Here is a 26574-nt window from a genome sequence, read left to right as displayed (position 1 = left end):
AATCAGCCGCTCTTTGTGTCTTGGATTCCCTCTTTTCATTGAGGGAAATCTCTTTGCTAGAATATTCTAATAAATTGCCTTTGAATGCTCCTCCCACTCAGATCCTCATGGAAGCAAGTGTGCTGTGGCTGAAATCTATTGCTAATTTGACCTTTATTGTTGGGGGTGCAAAGGAGCTTCTCCCTGCCATTGTTTGATATAATCTATGTGGATTTCCCAAATGTGGGGACCTATTAAGGCCATCCCCAAGCATCTGAAGCTCTCAGTTGGATTCCCTGAATGGTCCCCTTGTCTTCCAGCAGAAACCCCTACAAGGGACTCTTAAGGCCAAGGAAGCTTTGTGAGATATGAGCCATATTCTTAAAAAGCCCCCACCCTTTTAGCTTTTAAACCCCTGGCTTTTCCCCAGGCGCTGGGCGGTAAGACAAGGAGAAGGTGGCATGGATTGGCCCCAGGTTTTTCTTTCATGGTTTTTATTTTATGTTTTAATGTGTTGGATACTTTTGAAAACACCCTTTTGGGAGCTGCACAGAGTTGACCGAAATATGGGCAGTTATAAGAACGTTTTAAATGAAGAAGACTCATTGGGGACCTGTTTGATCCTCCCACTAGGTGCAGAGACTGGGTGTTCCCCAGTTGCCAGGATAGGGAGAGTCCCCCATTCCTCTGCTTTCTGTTCATCAGCTAAATGCTTAGCAAAAGGTGCATCTAGCTCAGTGGTGTCAAACTCTTATTTCCTTCAGGGCTGCATCAGGGTTATGTTTGACCTGGGGGGGGGAATCCCTGGCTAGGCGTGGCCAGCTCATCTTCACTCTTCTTTTTTTTTTTATTGAAAAGTTTTACAAACATTTCCCCTTCCAACCCCCCCTCCCCTCCCACCCCCATCCCCCACTTCCCAGAGCAAAATACAGGGTATAACATTTGACAATCATAAGCTAACATAAGCTAATTATCTATAGCCTCCTATCCCCCCCCTTGAACTTTTAATTCCCCTTTTACTAAACTAAGTTTAAGTACTTTATAAAATCTCTTTGATCATTCATAAGCTATTTGAAATTCTTTAGTCCGATATTTGCCTTGAATATAATCAATCCATCTTCTCCATTCTAAAATATATTTCTCATTTAAATGGTCCGTTAGATATGCTGAAATTTTCACCATTTCTGCTAAATTTACTTCTTTTAATGTCCATTCTTGAATAGTAGATAAATCTTCCTTCTTCCAGTACTGTGCCACCAAGAGTCTTGCTGCAGTTCTTAGGTTCAAAATCAAATTAGTCTCTATAGCCGTACAATCTGTGGAGTAAACTTTATCTTCTTTTTAAGGATATTTAAGGATATTTTGGATAATCCACCATATTTACACAAGCTCAAAATTTGAGAGAAAATTTTTATAAAATGTTTTATAGATGGCATTTGGATCCCAAAAAGTTAGCTTGTATGTACCCAAACCTACAACCCAAATGTTGGAGAAGTGATTGTGTTGATTCTAACTATTTTCATGTTTGGTGGACTTGTAAAAAAGTTAAAGCATTTTGGATGAAAATATGGTGGATTATTCAAAATATTCTCATCTTCACTCTTCTTGTGGGCACCTGAGGTGCCCAAGTGCTATGACAGGACTTCCCTCAGACCCTCCCTCCCTCATAATCTTCCTTCCTTCCTCCTGCCCTCCCCTCCCCTCCCCTCCCTTTTCTTCTTTTTCCTTCCCTTTTTCCTTCTTTTTCCTTCCTTCCTCACTTCTCATCTTTCCTTCTATGCCTTTTCTCCTTCCTGGCCCTTCTTGGATGCTCAAATGCAAAAGGAGAAACATTTCTTTTGCTTTTAGTTTGTTTTCCTAATCCTTTGCCGGTGAAAATGGAGCTGGGGGCGGAGGAGTGCAGGCGGCCGTTGCAACTGAAAACTGGGCCTGGTAGGGCTACACGCTTCCCTCCCGAGCTCTGTTTTCGCTGGCAGAGGCATTGTGGGCCAGTCCGATCTGTTCCCCATGGGCCAGATCCAAGCACCCTTCAGTTTGACACCCCTGATCTAGTTCCTCCGATTGGGCAGTCCGTCGTATACACCTCTGGCAACCTCATTCCATTTTCCTTTCATATTAACCCTCCTTTCCAGCGTCTCGTCTCCCTCCCTGCCCACCCCCCAATCTAGGCCTTGGGCTCCCGGGCCTGCCCTCTCCGTAGAGATCCTTCCGGACTTCAACTCCCATCATCGCGTGAGCCAAACCTGCATCATCCGAGCTTCTCTGTCGCTGATTCAGACAGGTCCCTCATTGCCCGTTTTAGTTCTGGAATTGGAGTCTTCGCGCCTTTTTTTTCTCCAAAAGCTCCGCCTCTAAATTCGGAGGGACCACCTCACGGAGTCATCCTGCCAATCGCTGCTTTCCTCAGAATGTCCAATCGGTGTCCACCTTCCTCCAATCAACCAGATGTCGCCTGCGTGGTGCCGAGGTCTTGGAAGTGGGGCGGACCTCCCCTTGAACTTTGGGGGCTGATCTCCCCCCCTGCACCCTCCATATTGAGGGAGGGGGAGGTCAGGGGCTCTTCTGGGGCTGCGGCCTCCTAGCAACCTCTGAAGGGGAGCCAGGGATGAAGGCTGGGAGGGGAGAAAGCCAGAGACCCTGAGTTCAAGGGTTGCACAGCTCCCTTTTCAGTCCAGCCCACCTCACAGGGCTGTTGTTGGGGGAAGAGAGGAGGAAGCTGTGCTGGATGGGAGGAGGGGGAGGGGCTTCTGGGGGCTTCTCTTCTTGCAGACGTTTCATTGCCCAAAGTAGCTTCCTTCCTCATGGCTAAAAGGGAGGGGGGCTCAGAGAGCTCCAAAGACCCCTCAGTTCAACCCTCAGCTCCAAATATTCCCCTTCATTTTGCTGCATGTCTTCTCCGCCTTATTTGTAAAAATAAATCCAGGATTCTAATAAATTCTCTATATGGATTCAATAACTGAGAAATTTGTTTTTAAGAAGCAACTACATGGCCTCTGTTTGATCCAGGAGAATTCTTGTTCCGAGATAGAAGAAGAGGCAGCCAAGCTATTCTCCAAAGCCCCTGAGGGCAGGACAAGAAGCAATGGGTGGAAACTGGAAGTTTTAAAGAAGATATGGGATAACCATTTGCCTGAAATGCTGTAGGGTTTCCTAAGCAGGGGGTTGGACTAGAAGACCTCCAAGGTCCCTTCCAACTCTGGGATTCTATTCTAATTCAGAATTCATGCACAAAAGCAGACCAGCTCCAGTTAAAGAGGACCTAAGGATGAAAACCTCCTGCCAATGTTTCCTGCTAGTGAATTTCCTCTCATTCCAACACATAATTGTTGGAAAAAGGAAGCAGAAAAATCGGGCAATTTTGATAGGATCTAAGTTGGTTTCTTTCTGGATCTCTTTAACTGCTGGATCCCTCAACATTTGGAACTTGGCCAAAAGAGGGTCATGTGCCTTGGGGGTTCAGCATCATTAAGCTATGCGGTATTTTATTTTGGCAGAAGTGGTTCAACGGAGACGGGATTTTGCTTTCTGTCCTGGATTGCTGTATGAGAAACGATGCCTGAAGTTCAAACTTTTGAGGAGAGAATTTCTCTCCCGCTGTCCTTAAACGTGGCACCATCCAACAATACTTTGGGGTCCTTGGGGATGTTTCAAAGTGGCCCTCTGGGATATCCAAGGGCAGGAAATTTCGGGGGGACGAACCCATTTATTTAGGTATGACTTCTATTAAATTTGGAGAGCAGCCCAACTCCCAATAACTCTGGGTGGCTTATTGTATGGGGAATGGGGATTTTGCGGTATCCTTCCCCCAGGAGTGGGGAGGGAATGGGGATTGGCTAAATCCACATCAGACGGTTGGGAGGGGATTCTAACTTCTTTTATTCCTATTGTATTGCCTTAAGGACCCCAGATCCTGCTTTGCTTTCGCCCACCTATCACTTCTTTCTCAATAAAAGGATCCTTTTGAAATGCAAAATTTCAAGAGTCTTTACTTCCTTGATTAAGGGGGAGAGGCCTGGCTTTACAGGTAGCCCAAGGGTGGGTGGGTGTGAAGAGAACTTGCAAATGTGCTGGCAGATAAGCAGGTGTGTTGCTTTGCCAGCTGGCTGCAAGAATAAGAGAAAATGAGGGAGGTGGAGGGCCATATCGCAGGGCACACTGGCCCCAGCAGCAGCTGCAACAGGAGCCTCTCCAAAGAGGGTGTGTGGGAGGAAAATATATACACACAGTCTCAACTTCGGCATCAGGTTTCCAAGGGCTCAAAAAAGATTGCAAAATCCAAATATGAAGGGGGCAGTATTGGAGGGGATTTTCCCCTCTGCTGTAGTTTTCCAAAGGTCCTTCAGAAAGGAGGAGCAAAGAGAAAGGAGAAGCTGGATCCAGGGAGGGAGGGGCTGGTAAGGCAGCTAGAGGTGGGGAGGGGCCGGCTGACTCAACCCTGCTTACTGTCTCTGGGACGTATTTTGCAGTTATCGCTCATGAGTTTGATATATTGCCCCCAAACTGTACAGGTAGTACTAGATCTTTACAGGTAGTACTTGGCAAGAAATGGCAGTGTTGATTTTTATTTTACCCTGACATTAGACTCAAGTTCCTTCAAATGTTGCAAAGTCAGAAGATATAAATGATATAAAAGATATATACGTGGGCCCCGTCCCCCAAACTGGCCATCACCCCCCACCCCCCCAGTGGTGGGGCCAGCACCTCAGGCTCCCAGAACTGAATTCCTTATTTCCATTGAGAGGAATGCATGACATTTATACAAGCGCACGCAGACAATAACATAGAAGCCAATAAAGACTCTACCAGCTGCTCCCAATGCAGCATCTTCCCGCTTGTCTGGAACTGTAGAAGGCCTCCTGAATGTCTCTGGAGATTCTCCGTCATCCAGGTCATGGTTGTCCCAAAGGTGCTTTTTCAAGAAGCAGCTGGACTTTCTGGTTTTCCTTTGAAGGTATTTCGCTTCTCATCCAAGAAGCTTCTTCATTTCTGACTGGAGATACTTGTACAATTAGCACAGGAGCCCCCAGGGCTGTGTGCTCTCGCCACTTCTCTCTCTACACCAAGCGCTGCATCTCAAAAGATCCCTCTGTTAAAGTACTGAAGTTTGCAGATGACACAACAGTGACTGGTCTCATTCGAGACGACAATGGATCTGCATACAGTCCGGAGGTTGAACAACTAGCCTTGTGGTGCAACCAGAACAATCTTGAACTAAATGCACTCAAAACCGTAGAAATGGTGGTAGATTTTAGGAGAAACCCTCCTATACTTCCACCCCTTACAATACTAGACAGTAGAGACTTCAGCCACGGCACACTTGCTCCAATTAGGCACTGAGTGGGATGACTATTTACAGGCAACTTATGAAGAGTATTAAGAGATTTCCTTTAATGAAAAGAAGGAATCCAGGACACAGAATCGGGTTTCATTTTATACTCCATGAAGTAGAAAAAGTACAAAATAAGAGTTGATTGCATTGAAGAAATCAGGGTCGATAAAAATAGATTTAAAAAGATAAAAATAAAAAATCAGATTTTAAAAAATTTAAATCAGATTTTTTTGGTCATTTTTTATCAAATTTATTTTAATAAAATACTTTTGGGGTAAAAATCTAGCTAAAGATAATTTTCTACTCAAGATACATTAATAATGTAGTTTATTCATCTTGAAATGGAGCTTGCTTGTGTAGCATGAAGCTGTATATTCTGCAATATTTAAATTTCTGGTAAACTCATTCAATGAATCCAAGCTCTGCAAGCGGAGATAACACAGACTGCACTGATACATTCACACAATTCCACAGTAACCATGGGATAAATCATAAAGCGCAGGAATATTCCTTTATCCCATTCTTTTGCAAATCTATGTAGACTACAAACTCTATGATTGTGGGAAGAGAAATGCATCTGTACCACCAGGCTCCCAGTGTGAGGAGAAAGGGCAAGCAATAAAAATGGAAGTGAAGCCTTCTAAGCAGCTTATAAATGTATTAAAGAGCACCTGTCATTTCAGATCCATCAGGGCAGCACCTGCTAGCGGGCATCCACTCACCTCCTGCCAGCCACGACCCTCACCGAGCTGTGTCCCTGCCGCATCACCAGCCATCCCTTGAAAGTGAACGGGACTGTGGGTGAGTCAACAGCGGGTCTGAGGAGGAGACACTGCGGGACAGAGATGAGGGTTGCTCTTTAAAAAGTATGATATAAAAAGGTGATTTAAATCAAGCCTTCTTAATAGTGATTTGTATCATCATTTAAATCGACATGATTTAAATCAATTCCAACCTGGAAGAAATCATCCAGCTCAGTTAGTTACATCAGAGACATGGACAGGAACATCCCATAATATTAAGGATAACCACTGAAATGAGCCTTGCATTAAAAGAACATTCACATGGGAAATGGCACCAGGACTCTCTCTTGTGAAAAGGTACAATTTCAGCCAGTTGTACAATCTAGCATGTACAATTGAAACAGTCCTTTATTATTCAGCCTGAGAAAGTCCCTTATTTGGCAGTTATTATTTACCCTTATTGTCTTCTTTACCCAATTGAAGTAAAGATAAATAATTCCTCTTATTGGAATTATAATTATTATCATGAATATCATTATTCTGTTGCTTTCTAGATACACTGAGGGCTGATGCACTTGAGACAAACATTTATTAATGTTTTTAAAGAGGGTACAGAAAGAAATGATACGTATATTCAGTGCAGTGGTGGGTTTCAAATTTTTTTACTACCGGTTCTGTGGGTGTGGCTTGGTGGGCATGGCATGGCACAGTGGGGTGTGGCTTGATAGGCATGGCAGGGGAAGGATACTACAAAATCCCCATTTATTCCCTTATCAGCTTGGACTCGGGAGGCAGAGAATAGATGGGGGCGGGGCCAGTCAGAGGTGGTATTTACCGGTTCTCCAAACTACTCAAAAATTCCGCTACGGGTTCTCCAGAACTGGTCAGAACCTGCTGCAACCCACCTCTGATTCAGTGTCAGTAAACAAATGATGAAATGTTAAATACACTGATTGCTTATGAAGTTTGAACAACAGAAAACCTTGATTCTAGATAACATCCCACAAGAGACAAATTCATGGGTTGCATTAGTCCAGAGGAGCCAAAGTATCCAGTGCAGGATACTAATCTACATAAAAGCGAAAACCACTCACGCATTAATCACGAAATCTCCAGAACCGTAAAACCTACAAGCTTGAAATTTGCCACCTATGTTCCTCTTGGATTCTAGGTGCTCACTAAGAAAGGATTTTTCGAAACGACCATCAGAGCATTAGTATTTCCTATATTATTATAACACGCTCTGATGCTAATTAGTTAGACGTTCAACTCCCCCTCCCAACTTGAAAATAACTCTGGAGGGAATGGGATAGCATAGGAGAGGCTTCTGTGGGGAAAGCCTCATGGAGAGAAGCGGCTAGAAAGCCTGAGGAAGAGAAGGGGATAGGAAGGAGGGGATCTATGGGGCCAGCCTGAGGGAGAGAAGGGGATAAGAGGAGATCTATGGGGAGGCCTGAGGGAGAAAAGGGGATAGGAAGGAGGGGATCTATGGGGCCAGCCTGAGGGAGAGAAGGGGAGAGGAAGGAGGGGATCTATGGGGCCAGCCTGAGGGAGAGAAGGGGATAAGAGGAGATCTATGGGGAGGCCTGAGGGAGAAAAGGGGATAGGAAGGAGGGGATCTATGGGGCCAGCCTGAGGGAGAGAAGGGGATAGGAAGGAGGGGATCTATGGGGCCAGCCTGAGGGAGAGAAGGGGAGAGGAGATGACAGGAGAGGCTTCTGGGGGGCCAGCCTGAGGGAGAAAAGGGGAAAGCCTAGTAATGGGGGACTCTCGCTATCCTGACAACTGGGGAACACCTAGTCTCTGCACCTAGTGGGAGATCAAAGAGGTCCCCAATGGGTCTGATTCATTTGAAAAATTCTTATAACTGCCCATCTTTCAGTCAACTCAGTGCAGCTCCCAAAAACCGTTTTAAAAACAAAGAAAAACCTGTGGCCAATCCATGCCACCTTCTCCTTGTCTCATCTCCCAGCACCTGGGGAAGAGCCAGGTGTTTAAGGCTAAAAGAGTGGAGGCTTTTTAAGAATATAGCTCATATTCTTAAGAGTCTTGGTAATACAGTGGTCTAAAGCACCCTGTTATTAACACAGCTGCCTGCAATTACTGCAGGTTCGAATCTTACCAGGCTCAAGGTTGACTCAGCCTTCCATCCTTTCTAAGGTAGGTTAAATGAGGACCCAGTTTGTGGGGGCAATAAGCTGACTTTGTATAAATATACAAAAGTATGAAGGCTATTGCTTAACACCTTGTAAGCCACTCTGAGTCTCCGGAGAAGGGCGGCATATAAATCAAATTTTAATATATATATATATATATCACAAAGCTTCCTTGGTCTTAGAGAGTTCCTTGTAGCGGTTTCTGCTGGAAGACAAGGGGACCATTCAGGGAATCCAACTGAGAGCTTCAGATGCTTGGGGATGGTCTTAATAGGTACCCACATTTGGGAAATCTACATAGATTATATCAAACAATGACAGGGAGAAGCTCTTTAACACCCAGAACAATAAAGGTCAAATGAGCCCTAGATTCAGCCACAGCACACTTGCTCCAATGAGGATCTGAGTGGGATGACCATTTAAAGGCAATTTATTAAGAGTATTGTAACAAAGAGATTTCCCTCAATGAAAAGAGGGAATCCAGGACAAAGAATCAGGTTTCATTTTATACTCCAAACAGTAGAAAAAGTACAAAACAACAGTTGATTGCTTAGAAGAAATCAGTGGATAGAAATCAATTTAATTTTTTTTAAAAATAGATTTTTTTTATTGAAATCGGGTTTTTTATTTTTAGCAAATTCATTTCAATAAAATGCTTTTGATGTAAAAATCTATCTAAAGGTCATTCTATATTTAAGATGTATTAACAATTTAGTTTATTCAGCATGAAATGGAGCTTAGTTATGAAGCATGAAGGGGTATTTTCTGCAATATTTAAATTTCTGGGAAACCAATGAATCCAAGTTCTGCAAACTGAGATAATTATTCTGTTGCTTTGTATGTACACTGAGAGCTTAAGACAAATTCCTAGTGTGCCTATTCACACTTGGCCAGATTTAATACGCAATTCAATTCAATTCCTGAGATACACTCTGGGACTGAAGGTTTTTCACACTCATGTTTATAACTTTTCTCCCGCATGAATTGATGGAGGCCCCTACACTGAGTATAGCTCTTTCCACACTCCAGGCATTAATGTGGTTTTTCTCCGGAATGGATTTTTTGATGGAGTGAAAGTTTTCCTCTCTGACTGAAGCTTTTTCCACACTCCAGACATTTATATGGTTTCTCCCATGAGTGGATTTTTTGATGTCTTTTAAGGTGTCCTCTCCGACTGAAACACTTTCCACATTCGAGGCATTTATGTGGTTTTTCTCCTGTGTGGACACTTTGGTGTCGACGGAGGCTACTACGCTCAATAAAGCTCTTTCCACACTCCAGGCATTTGTAGGGTTTTTCTCCTGTGTGAATCATTTTATGTCCATACAGAGTTCCTCTCCTACTGAAACACTTTCCACATTCAAGGCATTTATGTGGTTTTTCTCCTGTGTGGACTCTTTGATGTCGACGGAGGTGTCCACCCTCAGTAAAGCTCTTTCCACACTCCAGGCATTTGTAGGGTTTTTCTCCTGTGTGGATTCTTTGATGGCTATCAAGACTTCCCCTTTGACTGAAGCTCTTTCCACACTCCAGGCATATATTTGGCTTGTGGATTCTTAGATGTTTTTCAAGGATTTGAATTGTTTTGAAGGATTTTTCACATTCCCCACATTCATACTCCTCTTGTAAATGGACTCTTTGATGTCTATAAAGATGTCCCCTCTGACTGAAGCTCTTTCCACACTCCAGGCATTTGTGAGGTTTTTCTACCGAGTGGATTATTAGATGCCTTTGAAGATGGTCGTTTCTTTTGAAGGATTTTTTACATTTTGGGCATTCATACTTTTTTTCTTCTGAATGGATTCTTTCATGTATATCGAAGTTACTCCAATGATGGAAGCTCTTTCCACACTCCAGGCATTTAAATGGTTTCTCTAATGAATGGATTCTTACATGTTTTTCAAGGATTTGAATTGTTTTGAAGGATTTTTCACATTGCCAGCATTGGTACTGGTTTTCTAAATGGAGTCTTTGATGTGAATGGAGATTTTCCCTTTGACGGAAGCTCTTTCCACACTCCAGGCATTTATGAGGTTTTTTTCCTGAGTGGATCCTTAGATGCCTTTGAAGATGATGATTTCTTTTGAAGGATTTTCCACATTCTGGGCATGGATATTCCTTTGCTTCCTCCCGGATCCTTCGGGGCTTTGGGGGTCTTCCGAAGGAGCCTCCGCCCTCCAGACCCATCTCGGGGTCTCCGCCCATTTCCTCCTCCCCGCATCGCCCTCCAGGCAGCCGCCTTTCCCGGGCTCCTCCCTCCTGCAGCCCCGGAGCCCCCCGGCCTTTCCCCGCTGTCTCCCGGGGAAGCCGTGCCGGAACCGGTCAGGGCTGCTCCGCGGGGCCCGCTCTCCTCCCCCTCCTCCTCCTGGGCAGCACCTCTTTCCTGCATCCGCCGCCATCCTCCGTCCTCCTGCAGGGGAGAAAGAGAAGAGGGTCACGGCTGCGTCCCCTTCCCTGCAGGCCCAAGCCCCTGCCTCCCACGGGCCTCCCGGGCATTCTCCAGGCGGCCTGGCCCCCTCCCAGCCTCCCGTCTCCCTCCCCGCCCGCCCCCCAGACTAGGCCTCGGGCTCCCAGCCCTCCGGAGAGACCCTCCCGGACTTCAACTCCCAGCATCCCCTGCGCCCAACCTGCATCAAACCGCCTCCTCTGTCGCCGATTCTGGCAGCTCAGTCATTGCCCGTTTTAATTCCGGAAGTGGCGGCTTCATGCCCTTTTCTCCACTAGTTCCACCTCTTCCTTTGGAGGATCCGCCCCATGGAGTCCTCCTGCCAATCGCCGCCCTCCCCAGAGCGACCAATGGACGTCCGTGTTCATTCAATAACCCAGATGGTGACTGCGCGGTGCCGAGGACGTGGAAGGGGGGCGGGGCTTCCCTTGAACTTCCGATCTCCCCTTCCCAGCCGCTCTGTATTGAGGCAGGCGGAGATCACAGGCTCTTCTGTGGCTGCGACCTTATAGCAGTCTATGAAGGGGATCCAGTGATTAAGGCACCGGGTAGAAAGCAAGAGAGCAGAGTTCAAGTTTGAATCAGCCCCCCTTTCTGTCTAGCCCACCTCACAGGGTTGTTGTTGGGAGAAAAGAGGAGGAAGGTGTCATCATTGGGAGAAGACCTTGTCTTCTTGCAGGCTTTCTCCTTTGTTTTGTTGCATATGTTCTCCACCTCATTTGTAAAAATAATAAAGGCAGGATCCCAATAAATACATAAACTCACTATGTGTGACTCACTCAAGTCTGTTTTTAAATAGCAACTACATGGTCTCTATTTGATGCAGGAAAATTCTTGATCCTGGGTGTAAAAATTCGGAATTCATGCACAAAAGGAGACCATCTCCAGTTAGAAAGGAGCTAAGGAGGAGAACCTCCTGCCAATGGTTCCTGCCGGTGAATTTCCTCATAGAGGTCAATAGCTCGTTGTTGGGAAAAAGGAAACGGGAAATCATGCAATTTTGACAGGATCCAAGTTGGTTTCTTCCTGGGTCTCTCTAACTGCTTTATCCCTCAACATTTGGAACTTGGCCAAAAGAGGCTCATGTGCCTTGGGGGCCATGTCTGCACTTAAGCAGAAATAATGTGGGGAGCTCACCTGGGATGATGGAACAAAACACAAAACAGCACAGCAACACAAAGGAAATGTGATGGGAAGTTGACCCGGAGCTACATTAATGTGTAGAGCTTCCTTTGGCAGAGGCAGTCTACATCCAAAGATCTGCATTTTGTGCAAAAAGATGAGAAATGGGCAGCTTGAGTGATTTGTCTGGTTGCCTCCTAAAGGCATTTGCTTGGCATTGGAATGAAAAGGTGGAGCAGGTGAAGTTTCATAGGGAACCTGCCATCTCTTAGGGAATTCTGAGGGCTTTATGACCTCATCCATGCAGGCTAAACTGCCAGTTACTGTCAGTTGTCAGAGTGAAGATGCCTTCAAGAGGTTAGTCAGTCTTCAGAAGAGCTCCTGGACTCTGGGAAATCTTCCTTCTTATTTGCAGCCAATTTATCAGAATTGCATTGCGAGAGTGAAAATGCCCATTTGGCCTCTTCTTAGGAAAGGGAAGCAGAGAGAAAATGAGAACACCCGGCTGTTTTTCCTGTTACTTTTAATTATTGGTTGATGAATTTGAATCATGTTTTAATCTCCAAACTCAGGCACCAAGTTTGGTGTGGAGCTGAAAAGGACTTGATTTCCTGAATTTGAAACTTTTACCTTTGCAAATGTGTTTCTTTGCCCACCTGAAAATACAGATCATCAGTTAATTCAAGCAAAGCAAAAACATTCATGTTTTTAAAGAGGGTACAGAAAGAAATGATACATGTATTCAGTGTCAGTAAACAAGTGATGAAATGTTGAATACACCGATTGCTTATGAAATTCGAACAACAGAAAACATTGATTCTAGATCACAAGGGACAAATTTATGGGTTGCATTAGTCTTTCGTAGCTGGGTTTGTGTCTTTCTTGAAAGTTGCATATGTATTCAAAGACTTTCAGAATACTTTTGTTCTCACATATCAAATAAAGAGCCTTAGTCCAGAAGGGAAAAACATGTATACTTAACCTGAAAAAAGAGGCAGACTGCCATGTTCAAAGGGCTAAATACAGGGGTGAAATCCACTTACCTTCGCTACCGGTTCGGGAACAAGAGCTTTTCACGCACGTGCGCTTCTTCTGTGCATGCGCAGATGGTAAAAAAAGGGACGTAATGACATCTCAGGGGTTCGGCAGAGCCGACTGCTGCTGGCACTACCGGAAAGAATCGCGGGGGGGGGGGGGATTTCACCGCTGGTTAAATATGTCATTTTAAATTTGTGATGAAGCATAAAATGTGAGACAACAGCATCACACAGTCCGTTTAACTTGCTGTGAATCCACTTGCCTTCTTAGACTTTGCTCAGTCCTCTCCTCCTCTGCTCTAGGCCTTTTCCCAAGGGTTGTAATTGCTGGGGGAGGGGAGATGGTGGGGGGGAGGCTGGTTGCATAGAACATCTGTGAGCTGATGTTCAAAGTTATCCAGAGGAGCCAAAGTATCCAGTGCAGGATACTAATCTATATATATATATAGCGAAAACCACTCACCACGAAATCTCCAGAACCGTAAAACCTACAAGCTTGAAATTTGCCACCTATGTTCCTCTTGGATTCTAGGTGCTCACTAAGAAAGGATTTTTCAAAACGACTATCAGAGCATTAGTATTTCCTATATTATTATAACATGCTCTGATGCCAATTAGTTAGACGTTCAACTCCCCTTCCCAACTTGAAAATAACTGGAAAGAAGGGGATAGGATAGGGGAGGCCTCTGCTGGCAAAGCCTCATGGAGAGAAGAGTCTAGAACGCCTGAGGGAGAGAAGGGGATAGGAGAGAGATCTATGGGGCCAGCCTGAGGGAGAGAAGGGGATAGGAGGAGATCTATGGGAAAGTCTGAGGGAGAGAAGGGGATAGGAGAGATATCTATGGGGAAGCCTGAGGGAGAGAAGGGAATAGGAGGAGATCTATGGGAAAGTCTGAGGGAGAGAAGGGGATAGGAGAGATATCTATGGGGAAGCCTGAGGGAGAGAAGGGGATAGGAGGAGATCTATGGGAAAGTCTGAGGGAGAGAAGGGGATAGGAGAGATATCTATGGGGAAGCCTGAGGGAGAGAAGGGAATAGGAGGAGATCTATGGGAAAGTCTGAGGGAGAGAAGGGGATAGGAGAGATATCTATGGGGCCAACCTGAGGGAGAGAAGGGGATAGGAGGAGATCTATGGGAAAGTCTGAGGGAGAGAAGGGGAGATGGGAGGATCCATGGGGAAGCCTGAGAGAGAGAAGGGGAGACAGGACGATATATGGGGAAGCCTGAGGGAGAGAAGGCAATAGGAGATATATCTATGGGGCCAAAGGAGAAGAAATTACTCTTTATATATTCATATATGTTGGTTGTTGCATTTCACTATCACGACTCCATGATGATAAACCACATTGGAAATAGTTTTTGGAGACTGTGTCCTGCATACCTGGAAGAGAAGCCAGGACCCTCTGAGGGATGTTTCCAAGGGCAGGAAATTTGGGGGAACTTTTAATAAATTTGGAGAGCAGCCCAATCCCAATGACTGGGTGGCTTGCAAGAGAAAAATTAACAGATTAACAGAGTTGGAAGGGACCTTATAGGTCATCTAGTCCAACCCCCCGCACAAGCAGGAGACCCTACACCATTTCTGACAGATGGCAGCCCAGGCTCTTCTTTTTTTTTTATTGAAAAAGTTTTACAAATACATTTTCTCCCCAATTTCCCCCCCCCAAACCCTCTCTAACCCCCCCAACTCTCCCTGACCCCCCCTAACCCTCCCCGCCCCCCTAACCCTCCCCACCCTCAAGACTTCCACAGAATATAATCCAAATCAGAAACATATTTTATAGAACTTGAACCCCTCCACCCCCTATATATTTTTCACATCTTCACAATTCAATTATTCTATCACTATATAATACATTCAGTTAAAAGCTATCTGATATTTCCTAGTTTGATATTTATTCTGCACATAATCTATCCACTTTTTCCACTCCCATACATAAGTCTCTTGAGTTCGGTCTTTTAAATATGCTGAAATCTTCACCATCTCTGCAAAACTGGCCATCTTCAAAGTCCATTCCTCGATAGTGGGCAAAGCTTCATTTTTCCAGTATTTACCTATCAATAATCTCGCTGCTGTCACCATATACAATATCAACTTTACTTCCCCCAATGTAAAACCCTTAACTATACCCAATAAGAACAATTGTGGAGAAAACTGAATTTTTTTCAAATCCTCATGGCTAGAAGGGAGAAGGGCTCAGAGCTCCAAAGACCCCTCATCTGCAAATATTCCCCTTTATTGGTGTGTTCTGTGCCTTATTTGTAAAAATAAATAAATCCAGGATTCTAATAAATTCTCTATATGGATTCAATAACTGACAAATGTGCTTTTAAGAAGCAACTACATGGCCTCTATTTGATCCAGGATAATTCTTGTTCTGAGAAAGAAGAAGAGGGAGTCAAGCTATTCTCCAAAGCCACTGAGGGCAGGACAATAGAAGCAACAGGTGGAAACTCATCAAGGAGAGAAACAACTGAGAAATGGCATCATGAGTCATGAAAGTCTGTTGTGAAAAGGTACAATAACCACTGAAATGAGCATTTCATTAAAAGAACATTCACATGGGAAATGGCATGTCTCTTGTGAAAAGGTACAATTTAGACCAGTTGAAAAATCTAGCATGTACAATTGAAAAAGTCCTTTATTATTAGCCTGAGAAAGTCCCTTATTTGGCAGTTATTATTTACCCTTATTGTCTTCTTTACACATTTGGAGTAAAGATAAATAATTCCTCTTATTGGAATTATTATAATGATATTGAATATGCACTAGGTGATTTAATTTGGCCAAATTAAATATACAATTCAATTCAATTCAATTCCTGAGATACACCGTGACTGAAGGTCTTCTCACACTCAGGTGTGTTTATCATTTTTCTCCCACGTGAATTCTTAGGTGTCGATTGAGGCTACTACGCTCAGTATAGCTCTTTCCACACTCCAGACATTTATGTGGTTTCTCTCCTGAGTGGATCCTTTGATGTATATAAAGATGTCCTCTCTGACTGAAACTCTTTCCACACTCAAGGCATTTATGTGGTTTCTCTCCTGAGTGGATCCTTTGATGTATATAAAGATGTCCTCTCTGACTGAAACTCTTTCCACACTCAAGGCATTTATGTGGCTTCTCTCCTGAGTGGATTCTTTGATGTGTATAAAGATGTCCTCTGTGATTGAATCTCTTTCCACAATCAAGACATTTATGTGGTTTCTCTCCTGAGTGGATCCTTTGATGTATATAAAGATGTCCTCTCTGACTGAAACTCTTTCCACACTCAAGGCATTTATGTGGCTTCTCTCCTGAGTGGATTCTTTGATGTGTATAAAGATGTCCTCTGTGATTGAATCTCTTTCCACAATCAAGACATTTATGTGGTTTCTCTCCTGAGTGGATCCTTTGATGTATATAAAGATGTCCTCTCTGACTGAAGCTCTTTCCACACTCAAGGCATTTATGTGGCTTCTCTCCTGAGTGGATTCTTTGATGTGTATAAAGATGTCCTCTGTGATTGAATCTCTTTCCACAATCAAGACATTTATGTGGTTTCTCTCCTGAGTGGATCCTTTGATGTATATAAAGATATCCCCTCTGACTGAATCTCTTTCCACACTCAAGGCATTTATGTGGCTTCTCTCCTGAGTGGATTCTTTGATGTATATAAAGATGTCCTCTCTGACTGAAGCTCTTTCCACACTCCAGACATTTATGTGGTTTCTCTCCTGAGTGGATCCTTTGATGTATATAAAGATGTCCTCTCTGACTGAAACTCTTTCCACACTCAAGGCATTTATGTGGCTTCTCTCCTGAGTGGATTCTTTGATGTGTATAAAGATGTCCTCTGTGATTGAATCTCTTTCCACAATCAAGACATTTATGTGAATTTTCTCCTGTGTGAATTCTTTGATGTCCATACAGACTTCCTCTCCTACTGAAGCTCTTTCCACACTCCAGACATTTATTTGGTTTCTCTCCTGAGTGGATCCTTTGATGCATGTAAAGATTTCCTCTGTGATTGAATCTCTTTCCAGACTCCAGGCACTTATGAGGTTTCTCTCCTGTGTGGATAATTAGGTGGCTTTGAAGATTTCCTTTTCTTTTGAAGGTTTTTCGACATTCCGGACACTGATGTTCCTTTGCTTCCTCCTGGATCCTTCGGGGCTTTCAGGGTCTTCCGAAGAAACCTCCGCCCTCCAGGCCCGTCTCGGGGTCTCCGCCCATTTCCTCCTCCCCGCATCGCCCTCCAGGCAGCCACCTTTCCCGGGCTCCCCCTGGGCTCCTCCCTCCTGCAGCCCCAGAGGCGCCGGCCTTTCCCTGCGGTCTCCAGGAGAAGCCAAGCCGGGACCGGTCAGGGCTGCTCCACGGGGCCCACTCTCCTCCTCCTACTCTCGGGCGGCGTCTCTTTCCTGCATCCGCCACCATCCTCCGTCCTCCTGCAGGGGGGAAAGAGAAGAGGGTCACGGCTGCGTTCCCTTCCCCGCAGGAGAGGCCCAGGCCCAAGCCCCTGCCTCCCATGGGCCTCCCGGGCATGCTCCAGGCGGACAAGGCCTCCTTCCCAGCCTCCCGTCTCCCTTCCCGCCCTCAAGACTAGGCCTCGAGATTCCAAGCCTCCCTCCTCAGGAGACCCTCCCAGACTTCAACTCCCAGCATTCCCTGTGCCCAACCTGCATCATCCCGGCTTCTCTGTCGCTGATTCAGGCAGCTTCCCTCATTGCCCGTTTTGTTTCCAGAAGTGGAGACTTCACACACTTTTTTCTCCACTAGTTCCGCCTTTTCCTTTGGAGGATCCGCCTCTCGGAGTCCATTTGCCAATCGCCGACATCCCGAGCGCGACCGATCAGGGTCCTTCTTCCTGCAACAAGGCAGATGGCGCCTGTGCAGTTCCGGGGTTCTTACAGTTCGGAGTGGAGGTGGGACGTTGATGGGGGGGTGGGGGAAGGATTCATATCAGCCCATGAAGGGCAGCCAGTTGGGTCTGTTCTGGGACCTTCGGAGACCCTAAGTTTGAATCAGCCGCTCTTTGTGTCCTGGATTCCCTCTTTTCATTGAGGGAAATCTCTTTGCTACAATACTCTTAATAAATTGCCTTTGAATGCTCCTCCCACTCAGATCCTCATTGGAGCAAGTGTGCTGTGGCTGAATCTATTGCTAATTTGAACTTTATTGTTGGGGGTGCAAAGGAGCTTCTCCCTGCCGTTGTTTGATATAATCTATGTGGATTTCCCAAATGTGGGGACCTATTAAGACCATCCCCAAGCATCTGAAGCTCTCAGTTGGATTCCCTGAATGGTCCCCTTGTCTTCCAGCAGAAACCCCTACAAGGGACTCTCTAAGGCCAAGGAAGCTTTGTGAGATACGAGCCATATTCTTAAAAAGCCCCCACCCTTTTAGCCTTAAAACCCCTGGCTTTTCCCCAGGCGCTGGGAGGTCAGACAAGGAGAAGGTGGCATGGATTGGCCCCAGGTTTTTCTTTGATGGTTTTTATTTTATGTTTTAATGTGTTGGATACTTTTGAAAACACCCTTTTGGGAGCTGCACAGAGTTGACTGAAAGATGGGCAGTTATAAGAACGTTTTAAACGAATAAGAGTCTTTGGGGACCTGTTTGGTCCTCCCACTAGGTGCAGAGACTGGGTGTTCCCCAGTTGCCAGGATAGGGAGAGTCCCCCATTCCTCTGCTTTCTGTTCATCAGCTAAATGGTTAGCAAAAGGTGCATCTAGCTCAGTGGTGTCAAACTCTTATTTCATTCAGGGCTGCATCAGGCTTTGACTCAACCCTTCCAAGACCGAGTGGCTGTGGCTGCTGGCGTCCCGGTATAGCCAGCCGACGCCATCGCTGGTTATTGGGAGCGAATCATTGGCCCCCACAGAAAGGGCCTGCAACTTGGGCGTCCTCCTGGACGCACGGCTGTCTTTAGAAGGGCACATGACGGCCGTGGCCAGGGAGGCTTTCTATCAGGTTCGCCTGATACGCCAGTTGCGCCCCTTTCTGGATCGGGACTCCCTACGCACGGTCACTCAAGCACTCGTCACTTCTCGTCTGGACTATTGTAACGCTCTCTACATGGGGCTCCCCTTGGGGTACACCCGGAGGCTCCAACTGGTACAGAATGTGGCTGCGTGGGGGATTATGGGAGCGACGGGGCGCTCCCATGTGACTCCTCTCCTGCGCGAGCTGCATTGGCTTCCGGTGGACTTCCAGGTGCGCTTCAAGGTGTTGGTGATCACCTTTAAAGCGCTCCATGGCTTAGGGCCGGGGTACTTACGGGACCGCCTTCTGCCACCCATTGCCTCCCACCGGCCAGTTCGCTCCCACAGAGAGGGCCTCCTCAGGGTGCCCCCAGGGGGAGAGCCTTCTCTGTGGTGGCACCTACCCTTTGGAACAATCTACCCCCAGAGATACGAGTGATCTCCGACCTCCGGACTTTTCGTCGGGCCCTAAAAACTTATTTTTTTTCAGTTAGCCGGACTGTCCTGATTTTATGGTTGGTTTTAAAATTTGATATGGATTTTAAATTGATAAGTTTTAAATTACGGGCCAAATTTATTTAATTATTTTAAATCTATTTTTAACTTTATGTATAAATGTTTTTTATCTTGGCTGTTCACCGCCCTGAGTCCGAAAGGAGAAGGGCGGTATAGAAGTTTGAAAAATAAATAAATAAATGTTTGACCTGGGGGGGGGTTGTCCCTGGGTAGGCGTGGCCAGCTCATCTTCACTCTTCTTGTGGGCACCTGTGGTGGCCAAGTGCTATGATAGGACTTCCCTCAGACCCTCCCTCCCTTATAATCTTCCTTCCTTCCTCCTGCCCTCCCTTCCCTTTTTATTTTATTTATTTATTTTATTTTATTGAATTTCTATACCGCCCTACTCCCGAAGGACTCAGGGCGGTGCGCAGCCATGAGATAAAACACATAGATATACAAAATTTTCTTCTTTTTCCTTCCCTCTTTCCTTCTTTTTGCTTCCTCCCTCCCTTCTCGTCTTTCCTTCTTTGACTTTCCTCTTTCCTGTCCCTTCTTGGATGCTCAAATGCAAAAGGAGAAACATTTCTTTTGCTTTTAGTTTCTTTTCCTAATCCTCTGCCGGTGAAAATGGAGCTGGGGGGGGCACATTTTCGCTGGCGGAGGAGTGCAGGCGACCGTTGCAGTTGAAAATGGGGCTGGTAGTTTGGGTGTTGATGTGTAGGCATCTCGTCCTTTTTTTATTCTCCCTGTTTCCTTCCTACACCTGCATTAGTCCCGGAGGGTTGAGAAAATAATTTCCAAAGAACTTGGCTCACAAAGAGTTTATTCAACAGCTTTATTTTCTCTCTCTACTCCAAGATCTCTGTTCTTTCGAATGAATTTGGCAGCTCTTTGACTTCTCAGAGGGAAGGGAAAGGATTCAAACTCTTTGCTTCCTTTCCCCACCTGCCCTTCCCACAAATCACAAGGGACACACTTCAAAAACAATAAATTAGCGATACCTTCAAGTATAGTAGTCAAGGTGATCCCTGCAACAGCAACATGACCACAAGTGATGGGTTTCTCCTCCACCAAGAGCCCGGATCCTTTGGCTCAAGATACAGGTTGCATGAAGGGCCCTTTTCCTCCCGACGGTGGGAGGCTCCCTCATAGGTTTTTTTTTGGGGGGGGGGGAAAGGCACCCTTAAAACACAGCAAGCTGGGTTCACTGAGTTGTGCAGATGGCCTGGACTGGTTCCCATTGAGGCCTTTGGGCCCCACCCATTGGGCAAAGGCTTCCTTAATCTGGTCCAGGTCTAGGACCGGGGGGTTATTGGGGTCTTCCTTCTCAACCTTTTTTGTGGTCTTGGTCTGCAGTTTAGGACAGTTCTGGGCAGCAGCAAAGAGACCAGACTAGAGAGGATCGAAAACACACTGGGGACCTTGGCGTTTTTTGAGAGGTTTTTCCAATCTTTCTGAGATGTTCAAAAGGCAAAAGAATCAGAAGTTGGGGAGCATCAATTGTAACCAACGCATTTGCTCCGCGGGGCCCGCTCTCCTCCTCCTCCTCTCGGGCAGTGCCTCTTTCCTGCATCCGCCACCATCCTCCGTCCTCCTGCAGGGGAGAAAGAGAAGAGGGTCACGGCTGCATCCCCTTCCATGCAGGCGAGGCCCAGGCCCAAGCCCCCACATCCCACGGGCCTCCCGGGGATGCTTCAGGTGGACACGGCCTCCCTCCCAGCCTCCTGTCTCCCTCCCCGCCCACCCCCCTAGACTAGGCTTCGGGCTCCCGGGCCTACCTTCTCCAGAGATACCCTCCCGGATTTCAACTCCCAGCATTCCCTGTGCCCAACCTGCATCATCCCAGCTTCTCTATCACCGATTCAGGCAGCTTCCCTCCATGCCCGTTTTGTTTCCGGAAGTGGAAACTTCATGCCCTTTTTTCTCTATAAGCTCCGCCTCTTCCTTCAGAGGGACCACCCCACGTAGTCTTCCTGCCAATCGACACCCGCCCCAGAGAGACCAATCAGCGTCCTTCTTCCTCCAACCAGCCAGATAGTGCCTGTGCGGTATCGATAGTTGTTATGGTTACCGGTGGAGGGGTGGCCTCCGCCTTCCAGGCCCATCTCGGGGTCTCCGCCCATTTCCTCCTCCCTGCATTGCCCTCCAGGCAGCCACCTTTCCCGGGCTCCTCCCTCCTGCAGCTCCAGAGCCCCCCGGCCTTTCCCCGCCGTCTCAAGGGGAAGCCGCACTGGGACCGGGCAGGGCTGCTCTGCGGAGCCCGCTCTCCTCCTCTCGGCCAGCACCTCTTTCCACCATCTGCCACCATCCTCCGTCCTCCTGCAGGGGAGAAAGAGAAGAGGGTGACGCCTGCGTTCCCTTCCCTGCAGGGGAGACCGATGCCCAAGACCCCGCCTCTGGCGGACCCAAAATATATCCCCACAGACTACGACTCCCAACATTCCCTGCGCCAAACTGCAACATCCAGTCTCCTCTTTCACCGATTCAAGCCGCTTCCCTTGAAATTTGGGATCCAGTCTCAATCCATTTATGAGGTTTCTCTCCTGTGTGGATTCTTTGATGTGTATAAAGGTTTCCCAACTGACTGAAGCTCTTTCCACATTCCAGGCATTTATGAGGTTTTTCTCCTGTGTGGATCCTTTGATGTATATAAAGACTTCCCCTCAGACTGAATCTTTTTCCACACTCGAGGCATTTATGAGGTTTCTCTCCTGTGTGGATCCTTTGATGTATATAAAGATTTCCCCTCTGACTGAAGCTCTTTCCACATTCCAGGCATTTATGAGGTTTTTCTCCTGTGTGGATCCTTTGATGTATATAAAGACTTCCCCTCAGACTGAATCTTTTTCCACACTCGAGGCATTTATGAGGTTTCTCTCCTGTGTGGATCCTTTGATGTGTATAAAGATGTCCCCTCTGACTGAAGCTCTTTCCACACTCCAGGCATTTATGAGGTTTTTCTCCTGTGTGGATTCTTTGATGTGTATAAAGATGATCCCTGTTACTGAAGCTCTTTCCACACTCAAGGCATTTATGAGGTTTTTCTCCTGTGTGGATTCTTTGATGTTTATAGAGGCTGCTCCTACCACCAAAGCTCTTTCCACACTCCAGGCATTTATGTGGTTTTTCTCCTGTGTGGATCCTTTGATGTGTATAAAGGTTTCCCAACTGACTGAAGCTCTTTCCACATTCCAGGCATGTATGAGGTTTTTCTCCTGTGTGGATCCTTTGATGTTTATAAAGGCTTTTCCTCCGACTGAAGCTCTCTCCACACTCCAGGCACTTATGAGATTTTTCTCCTGAGTGGATCCTTTGATGTCTATAAAGATGTCCCCTCTGACTGAATCGCTTTCCACACTCAAGGCATTTATGTGGTTTTTCTCCTGAGTGGATTTTTTGATGTCTATAGAGGGTGCTCCTATCACCAAAGCTCTTTCCACACTCCAGGCACTTATGAGGTTTCTCTCCTGTGTGGATCCTTTGATGTGTATAAAGGCCGCTGCTATGAGTGAAGCTCTTTCCACATTCCAGGCATTTATGAGGTTTTTCTCCTGTGTGGATCCTTTGATGTCTATAAAGATATCCCCTCTGACTGAATCTCTTTCCACACTCAAGGCATTTATGAGGTTTTTCTCCTGAGTGGATTGTTTGATGTTTATAGAGTGAGCTCCTATCACCGAAGCTCTTTCCACACTCCAGGCACTTATAAGGTTTTTCTCCTGTGTGGATTCTTTGATGTGTATAAAGGTTGCTGCTCTGACTGAAGCTCTTTCCACACTCCAGGCATTGATATCGGTTTCCAAGTGAGTGGTTTTTTAGATGGTTTTCAAAACGTCCATTTGTTCTGAAGGATTTTTCACATTCTGGGCATTTAAATGGTTTCTCTGCTGAGTGGATCCTTAAATGACTTTTAAGATGGTCATTTCTTTTGAAGCTTTTTCTACATTCCGGGCACTGATGTTCCTTTCCTCCCTCCTTTATCCTGTGGGGCTTTGGGGGTCTTCCGAAGGAGCCTCCGCCCTCCAGGCCCATCTCGTGGTCTCTGCCCGTTTCCTCTTCCCCGCATCGCCTTCCAGGCAGCCGCCTTTCTCGGGCTCCCCCTGGGCTCCTCCCTCCTGCAGCCCTGGAGCCCCCCGGCCTTTCCCCTCCATCTGCCAGGGAAGCCACGCCGGGACCGGGCAGGGCTGCTCTGTGGGGCCCGCTCTCCTCCTCTCGGGCGGCGCCTCTTTCCTGCATCCGCCGCAATCCTCCGTCCTCCTGCAGGGGAGAAAGAGAAGAGGGTCATGGCTGCGTCCCCTTCCCCGTAGGAGAGGCCCAGGCCCAAGCCCCCGCCTCTCACGGGCCTCCCGGGCAGTCTCCAGGTGGACACAGCCTCCTTCCCAACATCCTGTCTCCCTCCCCGGCCGCCCCCAGACTAGGCCTCGGGCTCCCAGGCCTCCGGAGACCCTCCCGTACTTCAGTTCCCAGCATCCCCTGCGCTAAATCTGCATCAAACGGCCTCCTCTGTCACCGATTCAGGCCGCTTCCCTCGTTTCCCGCTTTGTTTCCGGAAGTGGTGGCTTCACGTCCTTTTTTCTCCACTATTTCCGCTTTTTCCTTTGGAGGATCTGCCCCTCGGAGTCCATTTGCCAATCGCCGATATCCCGAGTGCGACCAATCAGCGTCCTTCTTCCCTCAACAAGGCAGATGGCGCCTGCGCAGAGCCGCTGGTTATTACGGTCCGGGGAGGAGGTGGGACGGGGGCGGGGCATTCATATCAGCCCATGAAGGGCAGCCAGTTGGGTCTATTGTGGGACCTTCGGAGACCCTGAGTTTGAATCAGTCGCTCTTTGTGTCCTGGATTCTCTCTTTTCATTGAGGGAGATCTCTTTGCTACAATACTCTTAATAAGTTGCCTTTAAATGCTCATCCCACTCAGATCCTCATTGAAGCAAGTGTGCTGTGGCTGAATCTATTGCTAATTTGAACTTTATTGTTCTGGGTGTTAAAGAGCTTCTCCCTGCCGTTTTTTGATATAATCTGATAGAAAATTATCTTTAAATAAATTTTTACCCGAAAAGCATTTTATTAAAATAAATTTGATAAAAATAAAAAAAAACTGATTTAAGTTAAAAAAAAAAACTGATTTTCATATTTTAAAATTGATCTTTATCGACCCTGATTTTTTCCATTCAATCAGCTTTTTACTTTTTCTACTGTTGTGGAGTATAAAATGAAACCTGATTCTGTGTCCTGGATTCCTTCTTTTCATTGAGGGAAATCTATTTGCTACAATACTCTTAATAAATTGCCTTTGAATGGTCATCCCACTCAGATCCTTATCGGAGCAAGTGTGCTGTGGCTGAATCTAGGGCTCATTTGACCTTTATTGTTGTGGGTGTGAAGGAGCTTCTCCCTGCCATTGTTTGATGTAATCTATGTGGATTACCCAAATGTGGGGACCTATTAAGACCATCCCCAAGCATCTGAAGCTGTCAGTTGGATTCCCTGAATATATATATATATATATATATATATATATATATATGCAACAGTAGTAATGAACACAGTGGACTATGAAAAGAAACTGTCTGACTTACTTCAAGACGCCACATATAAACCCATAAACACAGACCCAACAACATATCTAGAAAAAACCACAAAGATAAAGATAAAATCAAGTACTATAAGTAAAGAAATCCAACAAACAATTATTCCCAGAGAAAAATCATCAAAATGCCCAAAACTGTATGGCCTCCCAAAAATACACAAAGATGGAATACCTCTCAGACCCATAGTAAGTTCCATAGGCTCACCGTTACAAAATCTAGCCAGATATTTAGCAAAACATCTGCAACCTTACGTAGAATCTGCTGCTTCATATGTACAGAAGTCATACCATTTCATACAAATAATAAAAAAGCAACACATAAAAGAAAATGACCTTCTTGTAAGCTTCGATGTTGTATCACTATTCACACAAATACCTGTCAAAGAAGCCCTGTCATCAATTAAAAACAAATACATAAGCCTGATGATGGCAGATGAGATTCTGTCGAAACGTCGCTTCTACCCTTTTAGGGATATATCCACAATTACACGGGAAGAAACCAGAAATATTAACTGTACACACACACACACACACACACACACACACATATATAATTATCAAATTTATATACCGCCCTTTTCCCGAAGGACTCAGCGCGCTGCACAGCCAAAGTAAAAACATAAATACAAACATTAAAATACAGTTAAATACGTTTGGCCCCCAAGTTAAAAAACAGTAACAAACCCATTAAAAACATTTTAAAAAATGTGTTAAGCCAGCCCGGCTTCCTGAAAAAGAAAGGTCTTAAGGGCACGGCGGAAGGCACCGAGGTCTTGGATTCTTCGTATCTCTGGGGGCAGCTGATTCCAGAGGGCAGGTGCCCCCACAGAAAAGGCCTTTATATTTATATGAGCCATATTCTTAAGAATCCCCCACCCTTTTAGCCTTAAAACCCCTGGCTTTTCCCCAGGCGCTGGGAGGTCAGACAAGGAGAAGGTGGCATGGATTGGCCCCAGGTTTTTCTTTGATGGTTTTTATTTTATGTTTTAATGTGTTGGATACTTTTAAAAACACCCTTTTGGGAGCTGCACAGAGTTGACTGAAAGATGGGCAGTTATAAGAATGTTTTAAATGAAGAAGACTCATTGGGGACCTGTTTGGTCCTCCCACTAGGTGCAGAGACTGGGTGTTCCCCAGTTGCCAGGATAGGGAAAGTCCCCCATTCCTCTGCTTTCTGTTCATCAGCTAAATGCTTAGCAAAAGGTGCATCTAGCTCAGTGGTGTCAAACTCTTATTTCCTTCAGGGCTGCATCAGGGTTATGTTTGACCTGGGGGGGGGTCCCTGGGTAGGCGCGGCCAGCTCATGTTCACTCTTCTTTTTTTTTTATTGAAAAGTTTTACAAACATTTCCCCTTCCAACCCCCCTTCCCCTCCCACCCCCCCACCCCCCCACTTCCCAGAGCAAAATACAGGGTATAACATTTGACAATCATAAGCTAACATAAGCTAATTATCTATAGCCTCCTATCCCCCCCCTTGAACTTTTAACTCCCCTTTTACTAAACTAAGTTTAAGTACTTTATAAAATCTCTTTGATCATTCATAAGCTATTTGAAATTTTTTAGTCCGATATTTGCCTTGAATATAATCAATCCATCTTCTCCATTCTAAAATATATTTCTCATTTAAATGGTCCGTTAGATATGCTGAAATTTTCACCATTTCTGCTAAATTTACTTCTTTTAATGCCCATTCTTGAATAGTAG

At 45.9% G+C, this 26574-nt stretch overlaps 3 protein-coding genes across 3 annotated transcripts in view; all 3 read right to left on the bottom strand.

Annotated features, from left to right (window-relative positions):
- Nucleotides 1-26574, bottom strand: part of LOC148111716 (uncharacterized) — a 226491-nt gene that overhangs the window by 149205 nt on the left and 50712 nt on the right.
- Nucleotides 6466-11470, bottom strand: LOC117656420 (uncharacterized). Its single transcript, XM_087879821.1, has 2 exons — nt 10835-11470; nt 6466-10617 (listed from the first exon to the last, which is right to left on the bottom strand). Exon 2 carries the CDS (start codon nt 10410-10412, stop codon nt 9240-9242), a length of 1173 nt encoding a protein of 390 aa, XP_087735947.1. The 5' UTR covers nt 10413-10617; nt 10835-11470; the 3' UTR covers nt 6466-9239.
- Nucleotides 15438-26574, bottom strand: part of LOC148111715 (uncharacterized) — a gene marked incomplete at its 5' end in the record, with an annotated part of 62480 nt that continues 51343 nt past the window's right edge. Inside the window, 2 exons of the mRNA XM_087879917.1 lie at nt 15438-16907; nt 21860-23535. Coding sequence (XP_087736043.1) covers nt 15683-16907; nt 21860-23535 — 2901 coding nt within the window. The remainder of the gene's footprint in view (nt 16908-21859; nt 23536-26574) is intronic.

The sequence above is a fragment of the Pantherophis guttatus genome, chromosome 16, assembly GCF_059756535.1.
Source record: "Pantherophis guttatus breed Tessera chromosome 16, ASM5975653v1, whole genome shotgun sequence".
In the NCBI taxonomy this organism is placed as follows: domain Eukaryota; kingdom Metazoa; phylum Chordata; class Lepidosauria; order Squamata; family Colubridae; genus Pantherophis; species Pantherophis guttatus.
The sequence above is the reverse complement of the archived record's forward strand: the minus strand, read 5'-3'. Positions and strand labels throughout refer to the sequence as shown.

Coding starts and splice junctions, on each gene's coding strand:
- LOC117656420 (XM_087879821.1), bottom strand. CDS start 10,412: ATGGGCGGAGACCCCGAGATGGGTCTGGAGGGCGGAGGCTCCTTCGGA.